Raw genomic sequence first — 24,098 nt, 5'->3', positions numbered from 1 at the left:
ACTAGAGATGTTGAACATTTTTTCCTGTATCTGTTGATTGCTTGTACATCTTCTTCTGTGAAGTGTCTGTTCATTTCCCTAGCCCATTTGTTGACTGGATTATTTGTATTCTTGGTGTAGAGTTTTTTGAGTTCTTTATAGATTCTGGATATTAGCGCTCTATCTGAAGTATGAGTGGCATATTCTCCCACTCTGTAGGCTCTCTCTTCACATTACTGATAGTTTCCTTTGCTGAGAGAAAGCTTTTTAGTTTGAATCTATCCCAGTTGTTGATTCTATCTTTTACTTCTTGGGCTATCGGAGTCCTGTTGAGGAAGTCTGATCCTAAGACAACAAGTTGAAAGTTTGGACCTACTTTTTCTTCTATAAGATGCAGGGACTCTGGTCTGATTCCAAGGTCCTTGATCCATTTTGAGTTGAGTTTTGTGCAGGGTAAGAGATAGGGGTTTAATTTCATTCTGTTGTATATGGTTTTCCAGTTTTCCCAGCACCATTTGTTGAAGAGGCTATCTTTTCTCCATTGCATATTTTTGGCCCCTTTGTCTAGTATTAGAAAGTTGTATTTATTTGGGTTTGTGTCCATGTCCTCTTCTGTACCATTGATCTACCTGTCTAATTTGGTACCAATACCATGCCATTTTTGTTACTATTGCTTTGTAATAGAGTTGAAGATCTGGTATTGCGATACCCCCTGCTTCACTCTTTCTACTGAGGATTGCTTTACCTATTCTGGATTTCTTATTCTTCCAGATGAATTTCATAATTGCTTGCTCTATTTCTGTAAGGTACATCATTGGGATTTTAATTGGAATTGCATTGAATCTGTATAGCACTTTTAGTAGTATGGCCATTTTGACAATATTAATTCTTCCTATCCAAGAACATGGAAGATCTTTCCATCTTCTAAAGTTTTCCTTAATTTCTTTCTTTAGTGTTCTGTAGTTCTCATTGTAGAGGTCTTTCACCTCTTTTGTGAGATTGATTCCCAAGTATTTTATTTTCTTCGATGCTTTTGTGAATGGGATAGTTTTCCTAATTTCTCTTTATGAAGATTCATCACTTATGTATAAAAATGCGTTGGATTTATGAGCATTGATCTTGTAACCTGCTACTTTACTGAATTCACTTATGAGTTCTAAGAGTTTTCTGGTGGAATTTCCAGGTTCCTCTAAATATATAATCATGTCATCAGTGAACAGGGATAGTTTGAGTTCTTCTTTTCCAATTCGTATCCCTTTAATTTCTTTGGTTTGTCTAATTGCTCTGGCTAGATTCTCAAGAATGATATTGAATAGAAGTGGTGAAAGAGGGCATCCCTGTCTTGTTCCAGTTTTTAGGGGGAATGCTTTCAGTTTTTCACATTTAATATGATATTGGCCATGGACTTAGCGTAGATGACCTTTACAATGTTAAGGAATATTCCCACTACCCCAATTTTCTCTAGTATTTTGAGCATGAATGGATGCTGGATTTTATCAAATGCTTTTTCTGCATCTATTGAAGTAATCATATGATTCTTAACTTTTAGTCTGTTGATATGGTGAATGACATTTACTGATTTCCTGATGTTGAACCAACCTTGCATCCCTGGGATAAAACCCACTTGATCATGGTGCACTATCTTTTTAATATATTTTTGTATGCGATTTGCTAAAATTTTGTTGAGAATTTTTGTGTCAATGTTCATTAAGGATATTGGTCTGAAATTTTCTTTCCTCGATGTGTCTCTATCTGGTTTAGGTATCAGGGTGATATTGGCTTCATAGAATGAGTTTTGAAGGGTTCCCTCCTCTTCTATTTTATGGAATACTTTGAGAAGTATTGGGATGAGCTCTTCTTTAAAGGTTTTGTAGAACTCGGCTGAGAACCCATCTGGTCCCAGACTTTGCTGGTAGGCTTTTGATGACCTCTTCTATTTCATTGCTTGAAATTGATTTCTTTAAGTTGTGTATGTCCTCCTCGTTCAGTTTAGGTAATTCATATGTCTCTAGAAACTTGTTGATGTCTTCGAGGTTTTCTGTTCTGTTCTAGTATAGATTTTCAAAATAGCTTCTAATTATGTTTTGTATTTCACTCCTGTCTGTTGTGATATTTCCTTCTTCATTCTGAATTTTAGTAATTTGAGTTTTCTCCCTCTTTCTCTGTGTTAGTGTGGCTAAGGGTTTATCAATTTTGTTTATTTTTTCAAAGAACTAACTATTTATTTTGTTACTTTTTCCAATTGTTTCTTTTGTTTCAATTTCGTTGATTTTGGCTCTGATTTTAACTATTTCCTGTCTTCTACTACTTTTGGTGTTGGTCTGCTCTTCTTTTTCTAGGGCTTTGAGCTGTAGTGTTAAGTCGATTATTTGTTGATTTCTATTTCTTTTGTTGAATGCACCCCATGAAATAAATCTTCCTCTAAGTACTGCTTTCATAGTGTCCCAGAGGTTTTGATATGATATGTCTTTGTTCTCATTTACTTCTAAGAATTTTTTAATTTCCCTCCTGATGTCTTCTGTTATCCATTCATCATATAATAGTGTATTATTTAATTTCCAGGTATTGGAGGAGTTTCTGTTTTTTATTCTGTCATTTATTTCTAATTTCAATCCATTATGTTCTGATAGAGTACAAGGTAGTATCTGTATCTTCTTGTATTTGCTAACAGTAGCTTTGTGGCATAAAACATGGTCTATTTTAGAGAAGGATCCATGTGCTGCTGAGAAGAAAGTGTATTCATTCTTTGTTGGATGGTATATTCTATATAAGTCGGTTAAGTCTAAATTGTTGATTGTGTTATTGAGATCTATGGTTTCTTTATTCAATTTTTGTTTGGAAGATCTATCCAGTGTTGAGAGAAGGGTGTTAAAATTGCCTAGTACTATTGTGTTGTGGTCTATTTGATTTCTGGAATTGAGAAGGGTTTGTTTGATGTACATGGATGAGCCAATTTTCGGGGCATAGATATTTATGATTTTCATGTCTTGCTGATTTATGCTTCCCTTAAGCAGTATGTAATATCCTTCTTTATCTCTTCTGACTAGTTTTGGCTTGAAGTCCACATTATCTGAAATGAGGATGGATACTCCAGCTTTTTTGCTGTGTCCATGTGCATGGTATGTTTTTTCCCATTCTTTCACCTTTAGTGTATGGGTATCTCTTTCTATGAGATGAGTCTCTTGCAGGTAGCAAAGTGTTGGATTTTTCTTTTTAATCCAATCTGCCAGTCTATGTCTTTTGATTGATGAGTTCAGGCCATTAGCATTCAGGGTTATTATTGTGATATGATTTGTATTCCCAGTCATTTTACCCATTTTTTTTTTTTTTTGACATGATTTGGTTTCTCCTTTATTTGGCTATTCCTTTAGGCTAGTTCCTCCCGTTGCTGATTTGCATCATTGTTTTTCTTCTCTTCCTCATGGAATATTTTGCTGAGAATGTTCTGTAATGCTGGCTTTCTTTTTGTAAATTCCTTTAGCTTTTGTTTATCATGGAAGGATCTTATTTCATCGTCAAATCTGAAAGTAAGTTTTGCTGGGTATAAGATTCTTGGTTTGCATTCATTTTCTTTCAGGGCTTGGTAAATGTTGTTCCAGGCCCTTCTTGCTTTTAGGGTCTAGATTGAAAAATCTGCTTATATTCTTATTGGTTTCCCCCTGAATGTAATTTGATTCTTTTCTCTCGCGGCCTTTAAAATTCTGTCTTTATTTTGTATGTTAGGTATTTTCATAATAATGTGCCTTGGTGTGGGTCTGTTGTAATTTTGTATATTCGGAGTCCTATAAGCCTCTTGTACTTGGTTTTCCATTTCATTCTTCAGATTTGGGAAATTTTCTGATATTATTTCATTGAATAGATTGTTCATTCCTTTGGTTTGTTTCTCTAAGCCTTCCTCAATCCCAATAATTCTTAAATTTGGCCTTTTCATGATATCCCATAATCCTTGTAGATTCTGTTCATGATTTCTTACCATCGTTTCTGTTTGGTCAACTTTGTTTTCAAGATTAAATATTTTTTCTTCAATATCTGAGATTCTATCTTCCAGGTGTTGTATCCTATTGGTTATGGTTTCTATGGAGTTTTTAACTTGGTTTATTGTTTCCTTCATTGTAATTATTTCTGTTTGGATTTTTTTTTTTTTTAGTATCTCTAACTCTTTATTGAAATAATCTCTTGCTTCCCATATTTGCTTTTTTAACTGTTCATTGGTGTGATCATCTAATGCCTGCATTTGCTCTTTCATCTCCTCGTTTGCTTCCCTGATTGTTTTAATTATGTACATTCTGAACTCCCTTTCTGACATATCTTCTGCTGTGCTGTCATTGAGTTTTATTGATACAGTATCTAGGTTTGTTTGGGACATTTTCTTCCCTTGTTTTCTCATATTGGTCAGATGATAGTGGGACTCTGTGGTATTGCAGATTTCCTCTATTTGCTTATAATGTCCCTGTAGATTTTCAGTATATCACCTCCCAGCCTTCAGTAGCCTGAAATCTTGGAGTAATTTGATAATGTAGTACTTCTGAAGAAAACTGTCCCTAGCCCGCTACTGGTTCCAGGGCTTGGAGCTGGCTCTGTGTGGAAAGGCTCTCACTGGGGGGCATGCTCCAAGAAGCTGGCTGTGCAGGAGGAGCCCTCTGCTGGAGTGCCCAGGGCTGCCTGGGGGAGACTCTAGCTGCCCTGTCGTACTTAATCAGCCGCCCAAATGCGGGCCTGCCACCAGGTCCGAGCTTCACCTTTTGGGGGAGACTCATCCCGTGGTTCTATTTTAGTCCGATTTTCTCAATTCCTCCCCTTCTTGAATCTTGGGTTCTGGAGTGACTGGAGATGCAGTCACCCTCTAGTCTGCCATCTTGGATCACCCGTGGAAAAAGCCTGCGGGCTGGAGGGGGGCAGGGCCGCCTGGAGAGGTCTCTGGCTGCCCTGGACTGGTCCCAGAGGCTGCTTGCAGGTCAGAGGTCTCCACTGGCTTGGGGACTTGTGGCTGGCTCTGTGTAGACAGGCTCTCACTGGGCGGTCTGCTCCGAGAAGCTAGCCTGGAAAGGCACTTCCCGCCAGAGGGAGCGGGCTGCTTGGGGAAGTCCCTGGCTGCCCTGTCCTGGTTTCTGAAGCAGAGTGTGGGCAGGCCAGAGCTAGCTGTGCACTGGATCAGGGACTCCGAGCTGGTTGTGTGCAGAAAGGCTGTCACCGAGAGGCCTGCTCCGAGAAGCTGGAGCATCTGGCCCTGTGGGAGGAGCCCACCGTCAGAGTTTTCAGGGCTGCCTGGGGGAGAATCTAGCTGCCCTGCCCTACTCTAATAAGCTGCCTGAATTCGGGCCTGCCACCCCGGCCGAGCTTCACCAGGTGGTGGAGACTCACCCCATGTTTCTATTTTAGTCCGAGTTTCTCAATTCCTCCCCTTCTTGAATCCTGGGTTCTGGAGCAACTGGACATGCAGTCAACCTCTAGTCCGCCATCTTGGATCGCCCCGTTGAAAAAGCCTGTGGGCCGGAGCAGGGCAGGGCCGCCTGGAGAGGTCTCTGGCTGCCCTGCTCTGCCATTGGCATCTCTTAATTCAATCAAGTTGACAATTCAAATTAACCATTACACCATTTCTTGGAAGTTCTGTTCATGGTCTTCCAACATGTTTTCTGCTTGACAACTTTATTTTCAAGATTATATAATCTGTCTTCACTGCCTGAGACTCCGTCTTCCAGGTGTTCTTGTCTGCTGGTAATACTTCCCAAAGAACTTTTTATTTGATTTATTGGTTCCTTCATTTCATGAATTTCTATGTTTGTTTGTTTGTTTTTAGAAACTCTATCTCCTTGTTGAAGTGATCTTTTTTGCTACTTGTATTTTCTCTCATACATCATGCTTCACCTCACAGATCAGTTTAGCCGTGTACATTCTACATTCCTTCTCTAACATTTCTTTCACTATGGTGTCAATGAATTCTGTTTCTGACATGTTTTGGTTTCTTGGAGGTGATTCATTATCTTGATTTTTCATGTTGTTTGTATGTATACTCATCTAACAGTTGATTTTGATGTGGTAGGGATTCAACCTTGTGGATTTATAGTGTCCTTTAAGGTTACATGTATCTCACAGTTTAGGGGGAGACAGATAATAACAATAAGCAATACAAACAATTTAAAGTATTAAACCAAATAGTTCTTGCAATGAACTATTTGTCCACAATGTTGGTTGTTATAATATTGATAATTGATATGATCAGTCATTGCTCACAGTGAAAACAGTAAGTTTACATAGAGTTTACAATTTCACATGGTGAAGAGGAATATAATAGAAGTAATGTAGAGTGTGATGACTATGAGAGAGGAAAAGCAAATTTAGAGGTAAAGGGTTAATAAAAGTATGGAAGACAGAGCATAGAGGTTGGCTGTTAATAAAGAAAAAGAAAGAGTGGAGGGAAAATTGTGAGAGAAAAATAATAAAAATAGGAATAAGAAAAATAGAATTTTTTTAAAAAATTAAAGGATAAAAGAAAAATAAAATATACAGAGAAGAAACAAAAGCTTTAAAAAATAAATATATGCTAATCAAATATCTTAGTCTTTGAATTACTGTTATATCCTGCTACTTTGCTGAATTCATTTATGAGTTCTAGAAGTTTTCTAGTGGAGTTTTTTTGGATCCTCTAAATATAGAATCATGTCATCAGCAACTAGTGACTGCTTGAGTTCATCTTTTCCTATTCATCTCCCTTTAATTTATTTGGTCTGTCTAAATGCTCTGGCTAGTGTTTCAAGGATGATATTGAATAGAAGTGAGAGAGGGCATCCCTTCCTTGTTCCAGTTTTTAGAGGCAATGCTTTCAGTTTTTCTACATTTAGAATGATGTTGACTGTGGGCTTAGCATAGATAGCCTTTACAATGTTGAGGTATGTTCCTACTATTTATATTTTTCTAGTGTTTTAAGCTGAAGGGGTGCTGTATTTTATAAAAATGTGTTCTTCGCATCTATTGAAATAATCATATGATTCTTAACTTTTAAGTTTATTGTTGTGATGAATTACATTTATTGATTTCCAGATTTTGAAACAACTTTGCATCCCTGGGATAAACCCCACTTGATCATGGTACACTATCTTTTTAATATGTTTTTGTATGCAATTTATCAGAATTTTGTTAAGCATTTTCAAAGTAGCTTCTGATTATGTTATGTATTTCAATGGTGTCTGTCATGATCTTTCCTTTTTCATCACAAATTCTAGAAATCTGAGTTTTCTCTCTCCTCTTCATTGGTGGCTAAGGGCTTATCAATTTTGTTTAGTTTTTCAAAGAACTAACTTTTTGTTTTGCTCATTTTTTGAATTGTTTTTCTTGTTTCAATTTCATTGATTTTAGCTCTGATTTTAATTATTTCTTGTATTCTACTATTTTTTGGTGATCTGTTTCTTCTTTTTCTTGGGCTTTGAGATGTAATGTTAGGTCTCAAAAATACATCCTACCTTTCCTCTGCATAGACCTCACCCACCCCCAAAATCTCCACACCCTTTTCTACTGCCCCATCTCTTCTTCACTTCCTCTTACTCTATCTTTAACAGGAAACATATACATACCCATGTGTCCTATTTTGTTTCTCATGAGTAGCTGTCATCCCTCCAGAGTTCCAGGGTCCTGGTTAGTATATTTTAGCATGACCTCTATGAGGTGACAGAGAAAGGTGGATGAGTTTTTCAGTTTTATTCTGTATTACTTCCTGAAGTTTATAATGGTGGCCTTTCAGAGACCTGTAAGGACATAGGTTTGGAACTCGTCCTACCACAGATGCCTGATCCCCATGTTACAGTCCCATTGGGGTTCTCTATCTGGTACTACTTCAGCCCCAATGAGATGGGTTGGGGTTGATTGGTGAACCTCATCTGCATAATTACATACTTGTTCCCTGACTCTCTGGTGCTTTTCAGGGGTCAAGATGTTGGACATGATCATATAAATGTCATGCCAGGTAAGGTCATAAGATTGGGTAAGGTACTGAAATTCCATAATAAAGTTTGCAGAGTTGGAGGTGAAGGAGCTTAGGTGCTTCTCTGTCTGAGAAAGATCAGAGAGTGAAAAAGGAACATGGACTCTGATCACTCCTTCCACATCAGCCACCTCCTATAGGGGGGCTAAAACATGTGCAGGGGACCATGGTATAGGAGGACTGGGTAGGCTGGGCAGGGGGGTGTGGAAGCAGAAACAGCAGGACAAAGAAGATGGAGGAACAGGGGTGGGAGAGACCTCTGCCAGAGGAAACCACTATGGGGGTGGTTTGACAGTCAGGTCAAAGTTGGAGAAGGAGGAGAAATTAGGAGGAGAAAAAGAAGAAACAAAATTGAAACAAGAAAAACAATTCAAAAAATGAGCAAAACAAAACACATAAATCTAATGCATTTCTATTCAAAGTGATGAATCCTCTGAAAGAGATATTAGGAAAGCCACTCCATTCACAATAGTCTCAAAAAAAAAAATAAATAAAATATTTGGGAATCAGTCTAACAAAAGAGATGAAAGATCTCTATAGTAAAATCTACAGAACAATAAAGAAAGAAATTGAAAAAGACCTTAGAAAATGGAAAGATCTCCCATGTTCTTAAATAGGCAGAATTAATATTGTCAAAATGACCATTCTACCAAAGGCACTATACAGATTCAATGCAAATCCAATTAAAATCCCACTTGCATTCCTCATAAGAAATAGCGAAAGCAATCATGAACTTCATCTGGAAGAATAAGAGACCTCGAATAGCCAAATCAATCCTGAGCAGAAAAAGTGAAGCAGAAGATATCACAATACCAGACCTTAAACTATGCTACAGAGCAATAGTAACAAAAACAGCGTGATATTGGCACCAAATAGACAGGCAGACCAATGGTACAGAATAGAAGACATAGAGACAAACCTACAAAAATACAGTTACCTCATACTAGACAAAGGAACCAAAAACATACAATGGAGAAAAGTTAGCCTCTTCAACAAATGGTGCTGGGAAAACTGGAAATCCATATGCAGTAAAATGAAATTAAACCCCTATCTCTCACCCTGTACAAAACTCAACTCAAAATGGATTACAGACTTAGAAATTAGATCAGAGACCCTGAACCAAATAGAAGACAAAGTAGGCCCCCATCTTTTGTTGGCTTAGGATCAGACTTAACAAGACTCCCAAAGCACAGGAAATCAAGCAGGAATCAATAAATGGAATGGATTCAAACTAAAAAGCTTTTTCTCAGAAAAGGACACAATCAATAATGTGAAAAGAGAGCCTACAGAGTGGGAGAAAATCTTTTCCACATGCACTTCAAACAGAGCAGTAATCTTCAAAACTTATAAAGAACTTACAAAACTTAACACCAAAAATACAAAGAACCCAATCAATAAATGGACCAAGGAAGTGGACAGACAACTTTACAGAAGAAGACAAACAGGCAATTAACAAATGTATGAAAAAGTGCTCAACATCTCTAGTAATTAGAGAAATGCAAATTAAAACAACTCTAAGATTTCATCTTACTCCAATCACAATGACTGTTATCAAGAACACAAACAATAATATATGTTGGTATGAATGTGGGGGAAAAGGCACACTTTTACATTGCGGTCTTGTTGCAAGTTGGTGCAGCCACTCTGGAAAGCCGTATGGACCGTATGGAGATTCCTCAGAAAACTTGGAATGGACTCACCTTTTGACCCAGTTATCCCACTCCTTGGTTTATATCCAAAGGACTTAAAATCAGCATACTACAGTAATGCATCCACGACGATGTTTATAACAGCTCAATTCACAATAGGTAGATTGTGGAACCAACCTAGATGCCCTTCAACAGATACATGGATAAAGAAACTGTGGGATACATACACAATGGAATATTATTCTATCATTAAGAAGAATAGTTTTAGTTTATTAAGAAGAATAGTTTTATTTACTATTAAGAAGAATAGTTTACTTGCAGGTAAATGGATGGAATTGGAGAATATTAGGCTAAATGAAATAAGCCAATCCCAGAAAACCAAAGGTCGAATGTTTTCTCTGATAAGTGAATGATGATATTTAATGGGGTTTGGCAGATGGGGGATGAGAGAAGAATGGAGGAACTTTAGATTACATAGAGGGAAATGAGAAGGAGGAGGGGACAAGGGGTATGAAAAATGGTGGAATAAGAGAGACATCATTATCCTATGTACATGTATGATTACATGAATGGTATTAATCTACATCATGCACAACCACAGAAATGAAAAGATGTACCCCATTTTGTACAATGAATCAAAATGCAGTCTGTAAAAATAAAAAAAAAATAATTAAAGAGAAAGAATAGAAATCAAAGAGGTAAAGAGGAGTGAGAAAAAGAGTAGCAGAATTAGCTGTGGCAAGAAGAAGGAAGTATAAACAAAGGAAAACAGTTTTGAAAGAATCAATAGGAAGTCAATCCACCTTATACTCTTCAATGACTTAACCTTCCAAAAAATTAAAGGTTGAGGAAAAGAAAAGGAAAAAAGCTTTAAAAAATAATATTAAAAATAAACAGCACAAAACAGGAGAAAAGGGGGAGAAAAGCTATCTTAAGGGAATGCTAAAAGCTAAAAAAAAAAAAAAAAGTACGTATACAAGTGCATAAATTTCCATCATTTGTCATTCAAAAGAGAAATCAAAACTTAACAAAAGCAAAAGCAAAATAGCAAAGTAGTCAATGAATCTTTTGTTTTTTTGTCCATTGTGCCTTTCAGGTCCTCAGATTCCCTTTCTAGGGGGATGGTGGGAGGAGCTGTGAAAGGTTCTGGCAGCTCAATTACCTGGGTAAAATCTTTCAGATCTGTGAGATGCGCTGCTGTTGCCGGTGAAGCTCCCTGGGCAGGGGGATTTGGTCTAATTTTTTCCCCAGGTGTTTTTTATGACAGGGTTTTCGGACATTATAATTAATCAGCACATTTCCGGGTCCACAGCACTCCACAGAGCCCCGCCAGTGGGAAGAGGGAGTTTGTGCTTCACCAGCTCTATTTTTCAGAGATAATTTTTTTTTTGGGGGGGGGGGGGGGGGTGGTTCTCAAGGGGGGGGTCAAACAACAGTGTCAAACTCAGTCCCTCCATTCACTTTCTCCCTGCCACGGCTTCTGTGTGCTGTTGGCTGAGGGGGTCAGTGGAAGCGGGAGCGGGAGCTGGAGCTTGCTCTGGCAGCCCTGATCTGAACTACCACTGGCAAGGCTGATTCAGAGCTCTGAGCTTTTCTGTTTTCTCCTCCCCGCCCCTTTGGTCTTCCCCCAGGTGCTGTACCTGCTCTGGAATCAATGGAGTGGGAGAGGTGGACAGGGGCTTTCTCAGGCTTCAGAAACTGATTTACCCCCAGGAGCCTTGTTTCTCCACCTCATCCTCTTCTCCCAGGTAGTGATCTTATTTGATCTGTTTCAATGGAGTGGGGGAGGAGGGCACAGGCCTTCTTTGGCCTGATGTGTAGTGTCCCCAGGTAATCTCACCTCCCAGTCAGAAAATCTCCATGCCAGAGATTCTCCTAATTCTCTAGACTCACTTTAGACTTCCTGTTTGGGGTCTACTGAATTTATGTGCTGGTTTTGACCTGGAATTCGAGGAACTAAGCTTTCGGTCTGATTCACGCCACTTTTATATGGAGGTATTTGAGTCTGTGCTCTCTGTGTGCAGCTGGCTAACCACGCCTTTTCCGTTCCAGTTTATTTGACTGAGTAGCCTCTGGATCCACTCAGGGAGGTCTGCACCTCCGATCCTGGGGTTCCCCACACCCAAATATTCCAGCACTTGTAGATCTTTTCAGAGCTTATAGATTCTCCCCACCGCACCTCACCTGGAGCTCAGCTCCTAATCCGCTCCTTAGCCTTGTCTGCTGTACCCTAACTGTTCCAGTGTTCCAAACTTTATGTCTGATATCAGTGGAGTGTTATTTATCCCTCTTTCACTCGCCTACCAGAGAACTTTCTTCACTGATTGTGTCCCGAGTCACGGAACTGTGAGAACTGCCACCTCCCACTATCTGATATCTTGGGATCCCTCAGGTAAGGTTTTCTAAAGACAGATATTTTTAAGAACTGCCTAGTTAAAATAATGTCATCAAACTCTTGGGCATAGATGCTGTTCCTAGTTGTTTGATACTGGCTCTTGGTGATAAAGGGCAGGTGGATAGTGAAGGGGGTAGTTGAGATGGGGTATGGGCTCTGAATTGGTTGTTTTGTATTTGAAAGGCACACTTGTTGGAAATTGGTTTACTCTCTCTTGGACCTGGTTAGCCTTGAAAGGGCCATTTATTTAGAGTCGAAAAGGCCCTAGATATTAAAGCATTGAAATAAATTATGTGTTTAATATGTGGTAGTCTTTGGGAAGTTCTAATCCCATTATGCCCCTTTTGGATAATAAGAATTTGGCTGACCCTTACTCCTATTTCTAGAAGTTAACCTTTAAATCTTTGGACTTTTTGCAAGTACAATGCAAAATAATTAGCAACCAAAATCACTCATAAATATCGAAGCTCTTTTTTAGATTTTTAATTAAATTTTGGTACATATTAATTATACAGAACAGTGGGATTCATTGTGACATATTCATACATGCATACAACATATTTTGGTTATTTACACCTCCTTTGTCCTTCCTTACCTAAATTTTATCATCTTTTTTTCTAGATCCACCATAAAAGAGAAAACATGCAATATGACTTTCTGAATCGAACTTTTTGCTTAACATGATGATCTTCAGGTTCATTTATTTTTCTCCTAATGATATAAATACATTCATCTTTATGACTGAATAATACACTATTTCTCCATTTACATTGGCAGACACCTAGACAGATGCCAAAACTTAGCTATTGTGAATTATGCTGTGAAAAAAAGTGAATATAAAGGTATCTTTATAGTATATATTAATTTCTTTTAATATTCTAAGGAGTTATAGCTGTGTTATGTGGTAATTCTATTGTTAGTTTTGGGAGGAACTCCCATACTGACTTCCATAGTTACTGAACTAATTTACATTCCAATGAATAGCGTACACATATTCCTTTTCCCCAGAATCCTTGACAGCATTTAGTATTGCTTATATTTCTAATGATTGCCCTTCTGACTAAGGTGAGATGGAATGTAAATGTGGTTTTGATTTGTATTTCCCTAATTGTTAAAGATGTTGAGAATTTTTCATATATTTAATGTCAATTTTTATTTCTTCTCTTAAGCAGTGTCTATTAGTTCATTTGCCCATTTATTGATTTGGTCATTTGTTTTATGGTGTTAGGTTTTTTGAGATATTTATAATTCTGGATATTCATCTGCCAGAAACCTATCTGTTACAGATTTTCTCCCACTGGATAGCCTTGCTTTCATGATATTCATTGTTCCCTTTGCTGTGCAGAAACTTTTAAGTTTGAAGTCATTCCATTTATTAATTCTTGGTATTATACTGAGCTATAAGGGTCCTATTCAGTTAGTTATTGACTGTGCCTATATAAAAGAGGAGATTTTGTGTTCTCAAAACATTTTAAAAAATGATAAGATGATGTATACATTAATCTGTTTAATGTACACATTCCATAATATACATATATCTTAAAGTATCATATCCCATACTATAAATACTTATATTCTATGTTTCAAAAAAATGAAGAAATAAATTTAAGCTTTTATCATTTCAAAACTTTCTTTTCCTCTTACATTGCATAAAATATTTTAAAAGTGTTTTTATTAGTGCATTGTAGGAATATATAATAGTAGGGCTAACTGAAACATATAAATGGATATAACATAATCTGTTCCATTACATTCCCCAGTACTTTCTCCTTTCCCTCCCATACTCTCTGCCTTGATTACCTTCCTCTATTCTGCTGATCTTCCATTTATTTATTTATTTTTTAGTTGGTGCATTATGATCATACATAAAAGTGTGATTAATTGTGATGTACTAAAAATGCACATAAATTGGTCAATTTCATTTCACTGTTCCTCACCTTACATTTTTTTTCCCTCAATTCCTTTCCTTTAATATGAAGAAAGTCAAGGGTCAAACACTTTTCTCTCGTATTATAGAAATTAGAAAGAAATAAGGAATAAAAAGGGGATCTCATGGAAACAGAATAACATTGTATTAATGTATGTATGATATCATAATGTATGTATCATAATGTATTTATGAGATAATAACATTATTGAATCTAGCTGTTATGGTTTAGATATGAGTTGTCCTCCAAAAGCTTGAGTGTGAGACAATGCAAGAAGTTTTAGAGGTGAAATGATTAGAGAGATGTAACCTAATCAGTGGGTCAATCTACTGATAGATTAACTGGATTGTAACTATAGGCAGGTAGTGTGTGGTTGGAGGAAGAGGTCACTGGGAATGTGACTTTGGGATAATATTTTGTCCCTGATAAACAGAGCTTTCTCTGCTTCCTGATTGCCATGCTCTGAGCTGTTTTTCTTCTCCCTACCCTTCTGTCATGATGTTCTGCCCCACCTCCTGTCCAGAGCTGTGGAGTTGGCCTACCATAGCCTGAACTTCTGAAACCATGAGCCAACCTAAACAATTTCTACTTTACAGTTATTCTTGTCAGGTCTTTTGGTCATAGAAATATAAAAGTTAACTAAAACGTTAGCTAAATACACAAAATAATAATACATAATGACAATTTTGAGTTGATCCAATAATTTATTATTAGTAAACAATACAAGTTAATTATTCACCACATCCATATATATAAGAAATAAACAACTTCATTTCTTTTGATGTAAAAATTGTTGAATACACTTTATATTCATCTATGGCAAAATAAATAGAAGGAATGGATGAAAATTTAACAAAGGGGATACATAAGGATAGATTACATGACGAAGTATAGTTCTGACACCCACTTAAGTGTTCTTCCTCAAAGTCTGATGTTCATAATAGTCACTCAAGAATCTTGTTACAGAGGCTGAGGTTGTGGCTCAGAGGCAGAGCACTTGCCTAGCATATGTAAGGCACTGGGTTTGATTCTCAGCACTGCATATAGATAAATAAATAAATAAATACAGGTCCATGGACAAGTAAAACAAAATTTAAAAATATCTTGTTACAATGCACACTCTAACATTATTAATATTAGGTCTGGATAGAGATTAGCCATGCAGCCAGCCCACTGGTCCCTGCTGAGAAGAGTGGTGGAGATGTGGAACAGAGGGGTGGCAGCTGGGTGGGTTGGAGCATGGGCAGCAAGCATGGCCCTGGCCATGTGGAGTCTCACATACAAGCAGGCAGATCCCAGGTTGTGAGAGCCAGCACCCAGGTAATCAAGGGGCATTGACCTATCATCTTACCATAGCCAGGCATTGGCATAGTACGGAGGCCTGCTTCTGAAACCCACTCCATATATTACTGCTGCTCCATCAGTGGACCTCAATCTCCCATTTCTGACCTGGGATGAAAAAATGGAAATGGGGCAGACCTGAATGAAAAAATGAAAATGGAAATGGGGCAGACCTGAATGAAAGACTCAAGAATTGACCAATAGCATTAGCACTTTTCCAAGTGCTAATTATCATGAATTTGAACCAATAGCACAGGTTCTTTCCTAAATCCCTAATTACGGTAAGTTTGGACCAACAGCAGTGATATGAGTGCTCTATAAACCCCTAGACTAGCACACTCGGAGGGAGAAAACCCATCAGGTCCTCTCTTGCACTGCAGGAATTCTGTTCCTGTTCTTTAATAAATTGTACTTTATACTTATTGAACCTGGTCTATGGATTTCATTCTTTGAATTCACAAGAAAATAACCTGGAAAGAAAAAGTTAATGATGATGAGAGCTAGGGTCTGCTGCAACACTGGAGTACATGGCCCACCATTAAGAGCTGGAGCACTTTAAGGCTGCAGAGTCCTACAATCTTATGCAGACCTCACCTGCCAGCGGAATCAGAGAAACTTCTGCCTTGCTTGCCAGCAGCTATGGGAATTGAGCTGCATCTTTTTTTGAGTTTGTTCTTTTTTTTTTTCTTTAATGAGCTGCATCTTAAAAGTCCAGTTCAGTAGCACTGGACTATACCCCTGACCATTCCACGTACACACACACACAAAACAAACAAACAAACAAACAAACAAAAAACTAACCAATGTGTATACTGCCACTCAGTGGACTTTATGCTGAGTAGGAGGAATGATGATAAACATTATATTTAATGGTGAAATCTTTACAACAAAGATTTCAGATTAGAAAAATGTGAAGTATACCTGTCTTTAGAACTTCTATTCAATATTACCTTAAAAGTCTTCACTACTTACATTAGTAAATTAAGGAATAATGATATATGAATATTGAAAGCACAGCAACATAATTTATTCATGTACAGTGATTTGCTATGTCTAAAAATCTCCAAATGATTTTTATATACATTGTACTTGGAATTGAGATTTCTTGGAAAGTTTGCTAGATGTCAAAACAGTAACACAAAAATCAAGTTTATTGCTATGTGCCACCTAGAAAATAGTTTTAGAATATCATTTATAATTTTTATAAAAACGGTTAGTACTAACACTACCAGAATTGTGTGAAAACATTATGGAAATATCCACAAAACTTTCTAAATAAGTGTAGGTTGGATATACTTAAATATAATTTCCCTCATAATTTTACACTATGGAAATAACAGAGGAAGACTATTCCAGGTAACAGAAACAGCCAGTACAAAATCTCTGGCATTTCAAAAGGACAAAGTGGTAGTTAGGAGGGATAGGAGCTTTCAGAGGACTGCCGATTGTCCACTGCATTTACCAACATGGAAGCCATTAATGATCTTGATAAGAGTTCTCTAAATGGTTGGGGGAGATAAATTACTAATGATATTAGTTTAATGCAAAGTCATAGAGAACACTTTAAGAGAATTATTACTTTAATAATAGAGGTAATTAATACATTAATCATAGCGAATACTCTAATTCTGCTATAAATGGAGCAAAAACGGAATAATAGCTAGAAGAGAAAATTAGGTTCTCAAGTGTTTTTATTTTGTTTTTTATATTTGTACAGTAACGGAAATCTGAATACTCAAATGGTGCAAATGAATCATCCTGGATTTCTATTCTTGAGGATGTGTTTTTTGTAACAATTTCTAATAAAAATATAAGTTTCAGTCAGGGTTTAGTGCATAAATGAAAAGACATTTTAAATAAAAGGTGTGTAATGCTGAATATTAACTACAAAATCAGTGAAATATCTGAAGAAAAAACTCTGGGCTAGGTTTTCTCTGAAGAGCTGACCTATCAGCAGGCTACTCTGGGAGTGATAAGGCTGTCATCAAGACTACTGAACTTAAGAGCTTCTGTGGGACAAAAGAAACAACATAGCAAAGAGACAACCTATGGATTGGTAGAAAATATTTGAAAATATCTGATACTGCTAATCAAAATATATGAGGAATGCAGATATTTCAATTAGCAAGAAAATAATGTGATTATAATCAGGCAAAGGACTTACCTAGACTTTCTCAAAAGAGGACATCAAAAATATTCAACATTACTAATCATTCAGGAATTATGAATTAAAAACAAAAACATCACCTTACATCTCAGAATGCCTATTATCACAAACAAACAAACAAAAAACCCAATAAACAACAAGTGTAAGAATGTGGAGGAAGGCGGGGCGTGGTTGCACACACCTATAATCCCAGTAGCTCGGGAGGCTGAGGCAGGAGGATGGCAAGTTCAAAGCCAGCCTCTATGAATTAGTGAGGTCCTCAGGAACTTAGTGAAACCCTGATGCTATTAAAAAATATATATTTTAAAAAACGGCTGGAGATGTGGCTCAGTGATTAAGTGTCCCTGGGTTCAATCTCCAGTACCAAAACAAACAAACCAAAGAATGTGGAGAAGGGAATCTCTGTATACTCTTAGAATGTAATAAGTTTAGCTATAATTGAAAATATGATGAAGTTTCCTCACCAAACTAAAAAATAGAATTACCATATGATCCAGCAACTCCTCTCTGTATATCTATCAAAAAATGGAAATAAATATATGAAGAAGATATTGTCATATTTACCTCTGATCTTGATGACTCTCTGGAGAGTGGTTAGAAATACTAGCCCTCCCTTAACCGACTCCAACTGAGGTAGTTGTGAATCTTTACAGTGTACTTTTCATAAGATATTTCTTTATCCTCGAGGTCAGTTTGATGTCTAATGGTCCTACGTTTGAACAGGTGTCTCCTCTCACTGTGAACTTGTTTATACTTGCAGACACCCTGTGGTTCTTCTTTGACCTGTGTCCAGTTTATTCCTATCAGTGTGGCCACTCTCTAGGGGAACTTTGATCAGAAAAGACCTTAGGTTTTGGTGTGTTAGTCAAGTGAAACAGGTATCAAGGAGACAGCAAAACAAAACATATGAAAAACAGAGGTTTTAAGGATCCAACAGAGAGGAGGGTGACATGCCTCTTAGAGTCTACAGAAAGTGAAAGAGCCCCAATGGACATCAGTGCTCAACCAATGCTTGGGGTTGGGGGGCAAGAAGGAGGGGCAGAGGAGAGAGAGGGGGGAGAGAGAGAGAGAGAGGTGGTAGAGAGAGAGAGAGAGAGAGAGAGAGAGAGAGAGAGAGAGAGAGAGAGAGAGAGAGAGAGAGAGAGAATGAATGAGAATGCAATATACCTGAGGACCAAAGTCTAAGTATTGGAGTTTATGGCATTACCCAAGCAGGTAATTGTACTTGGGTTTAGAGTAAGCTGGCATGAGTCTATGAGGTCCATGCTGTGGATGTGAGGTGTTCACTGCAGCATACTTGTACATTCCATGCCAAGCAGTAGGGTGAGTCAAGTATATGGTATATAGTTCTCCCATGAGGAAGTTGTCCCCAGGAGGCAGCTGTATAAGGCAGGCATCTTGATTAACTAATTTAAGGAGCATGAGGAAGGCAGAGAACTAGAAACCGTTAAGGGTAACTAACTCCTCCTTCTAATGTGAGAAAGTCCAATTTATATGAAAAATGAGTATCTAGGGGTAACATCAAAATGTAAGAATTTATGACAGATATATGTACTCTCTTGTTCATTGCCTCATTTTTCAGCATAATGTAGATATGGAAGGAACCTAAGTACCCGTTAACAGAAGGATGGACGAAAGATATAGTATATTTACACAATGGAATAGTATTCCACTTGAAAGAAAGGAGAAAATTTGTGATGACATAAATGAACCTGGAGGACATTTTGCTCAGGGAAATTAGCCAGACACAGAAAGACAAATGTTGTATAATAACTCTGTATGATACAGGAAATCTAAAAGAATCTGACTCACAGCAATTGAAAGTGGAATGATTCTTAACTGAATCTGGGGTTAGAGGAAGAGTAACGGAAAGGAGAAGTGTTTTGCCAAAGGGAACAAAGTTAAGTTAAAGAGAACAAATTCAAGAGATCTAATGCATCATATGGTGAATACATTTAAGAATATTTATGTTTCAAAATTGCTAATGAGATGTTTTAAAAACATTTCACCAAAAGAAATATTATGTGAGGTGATGAATATGTTAATTAATTTGGCTTAATCATTCCACATCATGTGCACACATCAAAATATCACATTGTACCCCATAAATATATCAATATAATTTGTCAATTGAAACAAAATAAAATATATAGAAAGTTTAAATGATATTTGGATTACTTACTAAACCTTTGAAAGGATAAATTTGGAATTGAATTTTTTCTTTTTACACTGCTGGAAATGGAACCCAGGGACTTGCATATGCTAGGTAAGCACTCTATTACTGAGCTGCATGCCCAGCACATTTGGAAATGAACATAAAAGGCAATCAGGAGGATACATATATTGTAGGAGAGCTCTACTTACTTGTACTTCTATATGAAGTTTAGTATTTGCATATTCCAGTTTTTCAATTTCATAGCATCTAATCCTTCACTTCTTCTAACAGGTTGTCTTATAAACTTGACTCTTTGTCTCATGGATAACTGAGGGAATAAGTCAGATGACTCAGGGTAACACATTTCCTTCATTGTTAATATAACTCACAGCATCTTTGTCCATGATGGTTGGTGATAAATTCACTGTCCTTTTAGGAAGACCACAACACCATACTGAAGGTATTTCTGTGAAAAGTTTTATTCTACAAACGCCACACCATTCTAACCAGGACAGCTGCTTGAAGGGCATTAATTGTAACTTTGGGATTTATTCTCCCAAAGGCCTCAAAGAAAAAAAAAAAAATCCATTATTCATTTTATTTCCATAAAGGTCCCATTTGGTTTGTGTTAAGGAGTCTATCCCCTGATACCTTGAATACCCTAATGTGTTTCCACATTCTGATAAAGCAAATCTTTTGGACAAACTGAAGTTCTATCTTCTTTGACAATGATGATCACAGTTATCTTCATACTCTGCTCTCTAGAGTAAAGATTTAGCACCTTAGCAAAAATGGCATAAGAAAACAATTAGGTTCATATTGTCAATTGCATGACAAGCAGTGAACCCCTCTATCAGTTTACATATGGTGAGGTCATAGACCAAGAAAAGAATGACAGGGAAGATGGACTAACACAGTAAGGTCAGTATTGACAGAAGGTGATGGAGTACTACTTAAGAAAGAAGGCAGATTTTTCTTAAATTTCAAATGGCTGAAAAAGTAGATTTAGAATGCTCTCTCTATAAAAAAGTGATAAAATATGTGAGGTGATCTATATGTTGACCAGTTTGATAAAATCATTTCACAATGTATATATATTTCAAAACACTACATTGTGTCCTGTGAATAGATATAGGTGCTATAATTTGACACTAGAATGTCCCCAAAAATTTATGTCATAGAATTGTGGTCCTTCATAAGCAAAGTTTCGGAAATGAGGATTTTAGGCAAGGATTAGTACTTTGACCTCATCAACAATTAATCCACTGATAGTTGAATGGATGACTGGAAAGTGGCCCTAGTTGGAGGAAGTGGGTCACTGGGGACATACCCTGAAAGGGTTGATCAACTTACTTGGCCCCTTTCTTTCTCTTTGCTTCCTGACTGCTGTGAGCTGACAGCTTTCCTCCATCACCCTTCTGTCATGATGTTCTGCCTCCTCTCAAGCCCAGAGCAATGGAGTCAGCAATCCATGGACTCTGAAACCGTGAGCCCAGAATAAACTTTTCCTTGTTTAAGTTGTTTTGTCAGGTGTTTTGGTTACAGCAACAAATAGCTGACTAATGAAATAAATATTATTAATCAGTGAAAATTAAAATAGTAAACCATGTAGGAATGAATATGAGAATTAGAAAAATGTCTGTTTGTAATAGTAGGATCAACAATGCTAAGTGATACTTTTGCCTGATAGTGTTTGATTTAAAAGAGGAAATATCTTAATCCACAGCTCATTGAAACTATGTTTGATAGGGTCTTCCTTTACCTTTTTTTTTTCCCCACCAAGAAGAAAATTAAAACTGAATTTTTCACTACATGAATCGTCTATTTTATTTTTGGTCCCTTATTTCTCATACATTTTTTTATTTCTAGAAAAATGCTAGAAGGTATATTAAACAGTAGATGAAGAAATAGGTACCACATTAAAATTAATGTAGTAAAGAGTCCAAGCAGCTGCATCACAGGAAGTGTTCATAGCATTTGAGTTGAGTGACTTTGCACACACCTCTTGTACCTTAGACACCATTTACATCTTTTTTAAGAGACAATATTGCAGTAGTTGAGGCATGAAGTTTTTCTCAAAGGACTGAAGGAGAGTCTATTTAGCTGAATTTATCTTTGCAATATTTTGTAAGATTATGAGAAGAAGAACTGGCTGTGATGAAAGGGGAGCAGTGGTAAGACAAAACCATTCAGAAATATTTAAATGGTGGGTTACTACTGTATTGAATAGAAAACACTATCTAATAAAAGAGTATTCATCTTTCCTATGAATGATTGAACAGAGAAAATAGGCATATGAAAAAGTTATCAGTGCACATTTTTTTTAACAAAGGAATAACTAGTACAGAATTTGTTATTGGATTTTACACAGGGTTCACATATCTTCAATTATATTTTAATATTAGTTAATGTCTAATCAGAAACCTCATTAGGAATAATGGAAAACCTGAATTGCAACTCAGGCTTGAAATAACTCCTCAGTTATTGTCTTGAAGCATATGAAACTTCAGAAACTCTCTTTAAATCCTGTTGTAGTGGTCTCACAGACCTGTGATATACATACTTTCAAGTCCAAGTACTAAAATTAGAGCTGCTCTCATCTTTCCTACATCCCCAAACCCTCCATTTTCCTCTTTGCTCACTCCCTAAACTTTTAGTGTAATTATCTTTGTGTTAAAAGGGTCATTTTTGTTAGTGTTATTTGCATTTAAAATTGAGAGCATTCCATCACTGATTTCTCGAATCAGCTTTGCTTGTTCAATGAACACTAGTGAGTTGATATATATGCATATGGGTGTGTTCATAAGTCCATCTACATACTATTTTTGTCTAGAAATAAGCTGTTAGCATAAATAATGTCAATATTTTGTTATTTGTATAAATTCAATTAAAATTATTTTTCAGCTAACATTATTAACATTTTAAAGTTATTCCTAAATTATATTTCTTCACTCTTATCTCATCTATTTGAAAAATACTTAAGACTTAAGTTATTCTTTTCTCTGTAACTACAAAATTTGAAATAACCTGAAACAGTGGAAAAGAGAATTGCATTAAATGTTTATATAAGAGTTTTTTTTATATAAAACTTGTCCTTTCTAACCATGCAATATCATACAATTATTAATCCAAATACTAATTTAGGGATTGTATGAAGTCAGTCATTTGAGAAGTTACTTATTATTTCTGCAAAAAGGCAAATATCTGAATGGAAAGTACAAAGAAATAGAGAAAAATTCTAAGTGCCTTAAAGGCCCATAGTGTTACACTTAGAAGTGACATATATTTTTCTCTGATCTTTTTGCAAGTATTTGACAATGTGTGGAAAGCCTTCAAAGTTATTTGATTCTTTTCTAAAAATCAGGAAAAAAATTGAATGATGATGGAAAAAAATGTAAGTTCTGAAGGCTACTTTATTCTACTGGGGTTTTCTAAGTGGCCTCACCTGGAAGCAGCTCTCTTTGTGGTTATTTTGATATTCTACTTGATGACACTGATGGGCAACCTGTTCATCATCATCCTGGCACGCCTGGACTCCCGTCTCCACACTCCCATGTACTTCTTCTTATCAAACCTTTCCTTTCTGGATCTCTGCTATACCACAAGCTCCATCCCCCAGCTGCTGGTGAACCTCTGGGGCCCAGAGAAGACCATTTCTTATGCTGGTTGTATGGTTCAACTCTACTCTTGCCTTGCTCTGGGAACCACTGAGTGCGTGCTTTTGGTGGTGATGTCATATGACCGTTATGTAGCAGTGTGCAGACCCCTGCATTACACTGTCCTCATGCACCCTCGACTCTGCCACATGTTGGCTTTGGTTTGTTGGATAAGTGGCTTTACTACCTCAGCACTTCATTCCTCCTTCACATTCTGGGTACCCTTGTGTGGACATCATCAGGTGGATAACTTCTTCTGTGAAGTTCCGGCATTGCTGCAATTATCCTGTGCTGATATCCATGCTAATGAGCTGACTCTTATGGTGATGAGCTCCATTTTTGTTGTCATACCACTTATTCTCATTCTCAGCTCCTATGGTGCCATTACTAAGGCTGTGCTGAAGATGCAATCCACTACTGGACTTCAGAAAATTTTGGGGACTTGTGGAGCCCACCTTATGGTTGTTTTCCTCTTTTTTATTCCAGTCATGTGCATTTATCTCCAGCCACCAACAGAAAATTCTCAAGACCAAGGCAAGTTCATTGCCCTGTTTTACACTGTTGTCACCCCTAGCCTCAACCCTCTCATCTACACCCTCAGAAACAAAGATGTCAGAGGGGCACTTAGGAGATTAATGGGGTATTAGAGATGGGAGATGGACAAAGTAAACACAGTTTTCTTCATTGTATCCAGCCAGTCTTGAAGTATGATTTCTTTGCTTCTTTGAAATTTATTTTTAGTTATCAACAATTCATATACTTTGAATTGTTTAGTTCTAAGTTTATAGTCATTTTTAGTGAATAACTTTGAAATAATATTAAGAAATAAACTTTTTTGATTTGTACCAAGTTA

General features: G+C 36.9%; 1 protein-coding gene across 1 annotated transcript; it reads left to right on the top strand.

Annotated features, from left to right (window-relative positions):
- Positions 1–22,965: 22,965 nt before the first annotated feature.
- On the top strand, positions 22,966–23,892 carry LOC306666985 (olfactory receptor 2J3-like; the record flags this gene model as incomplete). Its single annotated transcript, XM_079149232.1, has 1 exon — positions 22,966–23,892. The coding sequence occupies one exon, from the start codon at positions 22,966–22,968 to the stop codon at positions 23,890–23,892; it is 927 nt and encodes a 308-aa protein (XP_079005358.1).
- Positions 23,893–24,098: the final 206 nt, after the last annotated feature.

This window comes from Sciurus vulgaris (genome assembly GCF_902686455.1).
Source record: "Sciurus vulgaris genome assembly, chromosome: 7".
NCBI lineage: Eukaryota > Metazoa > Chordata > Mammalia > Rodentia > Sciuridae > Sciurus > Sciurus vulgaris.
The sequence above is the reverse complement of the archived record's forward strand: the minus strand, read 5'-3'. Positions and strand labels throughout refer to the sequence as shown.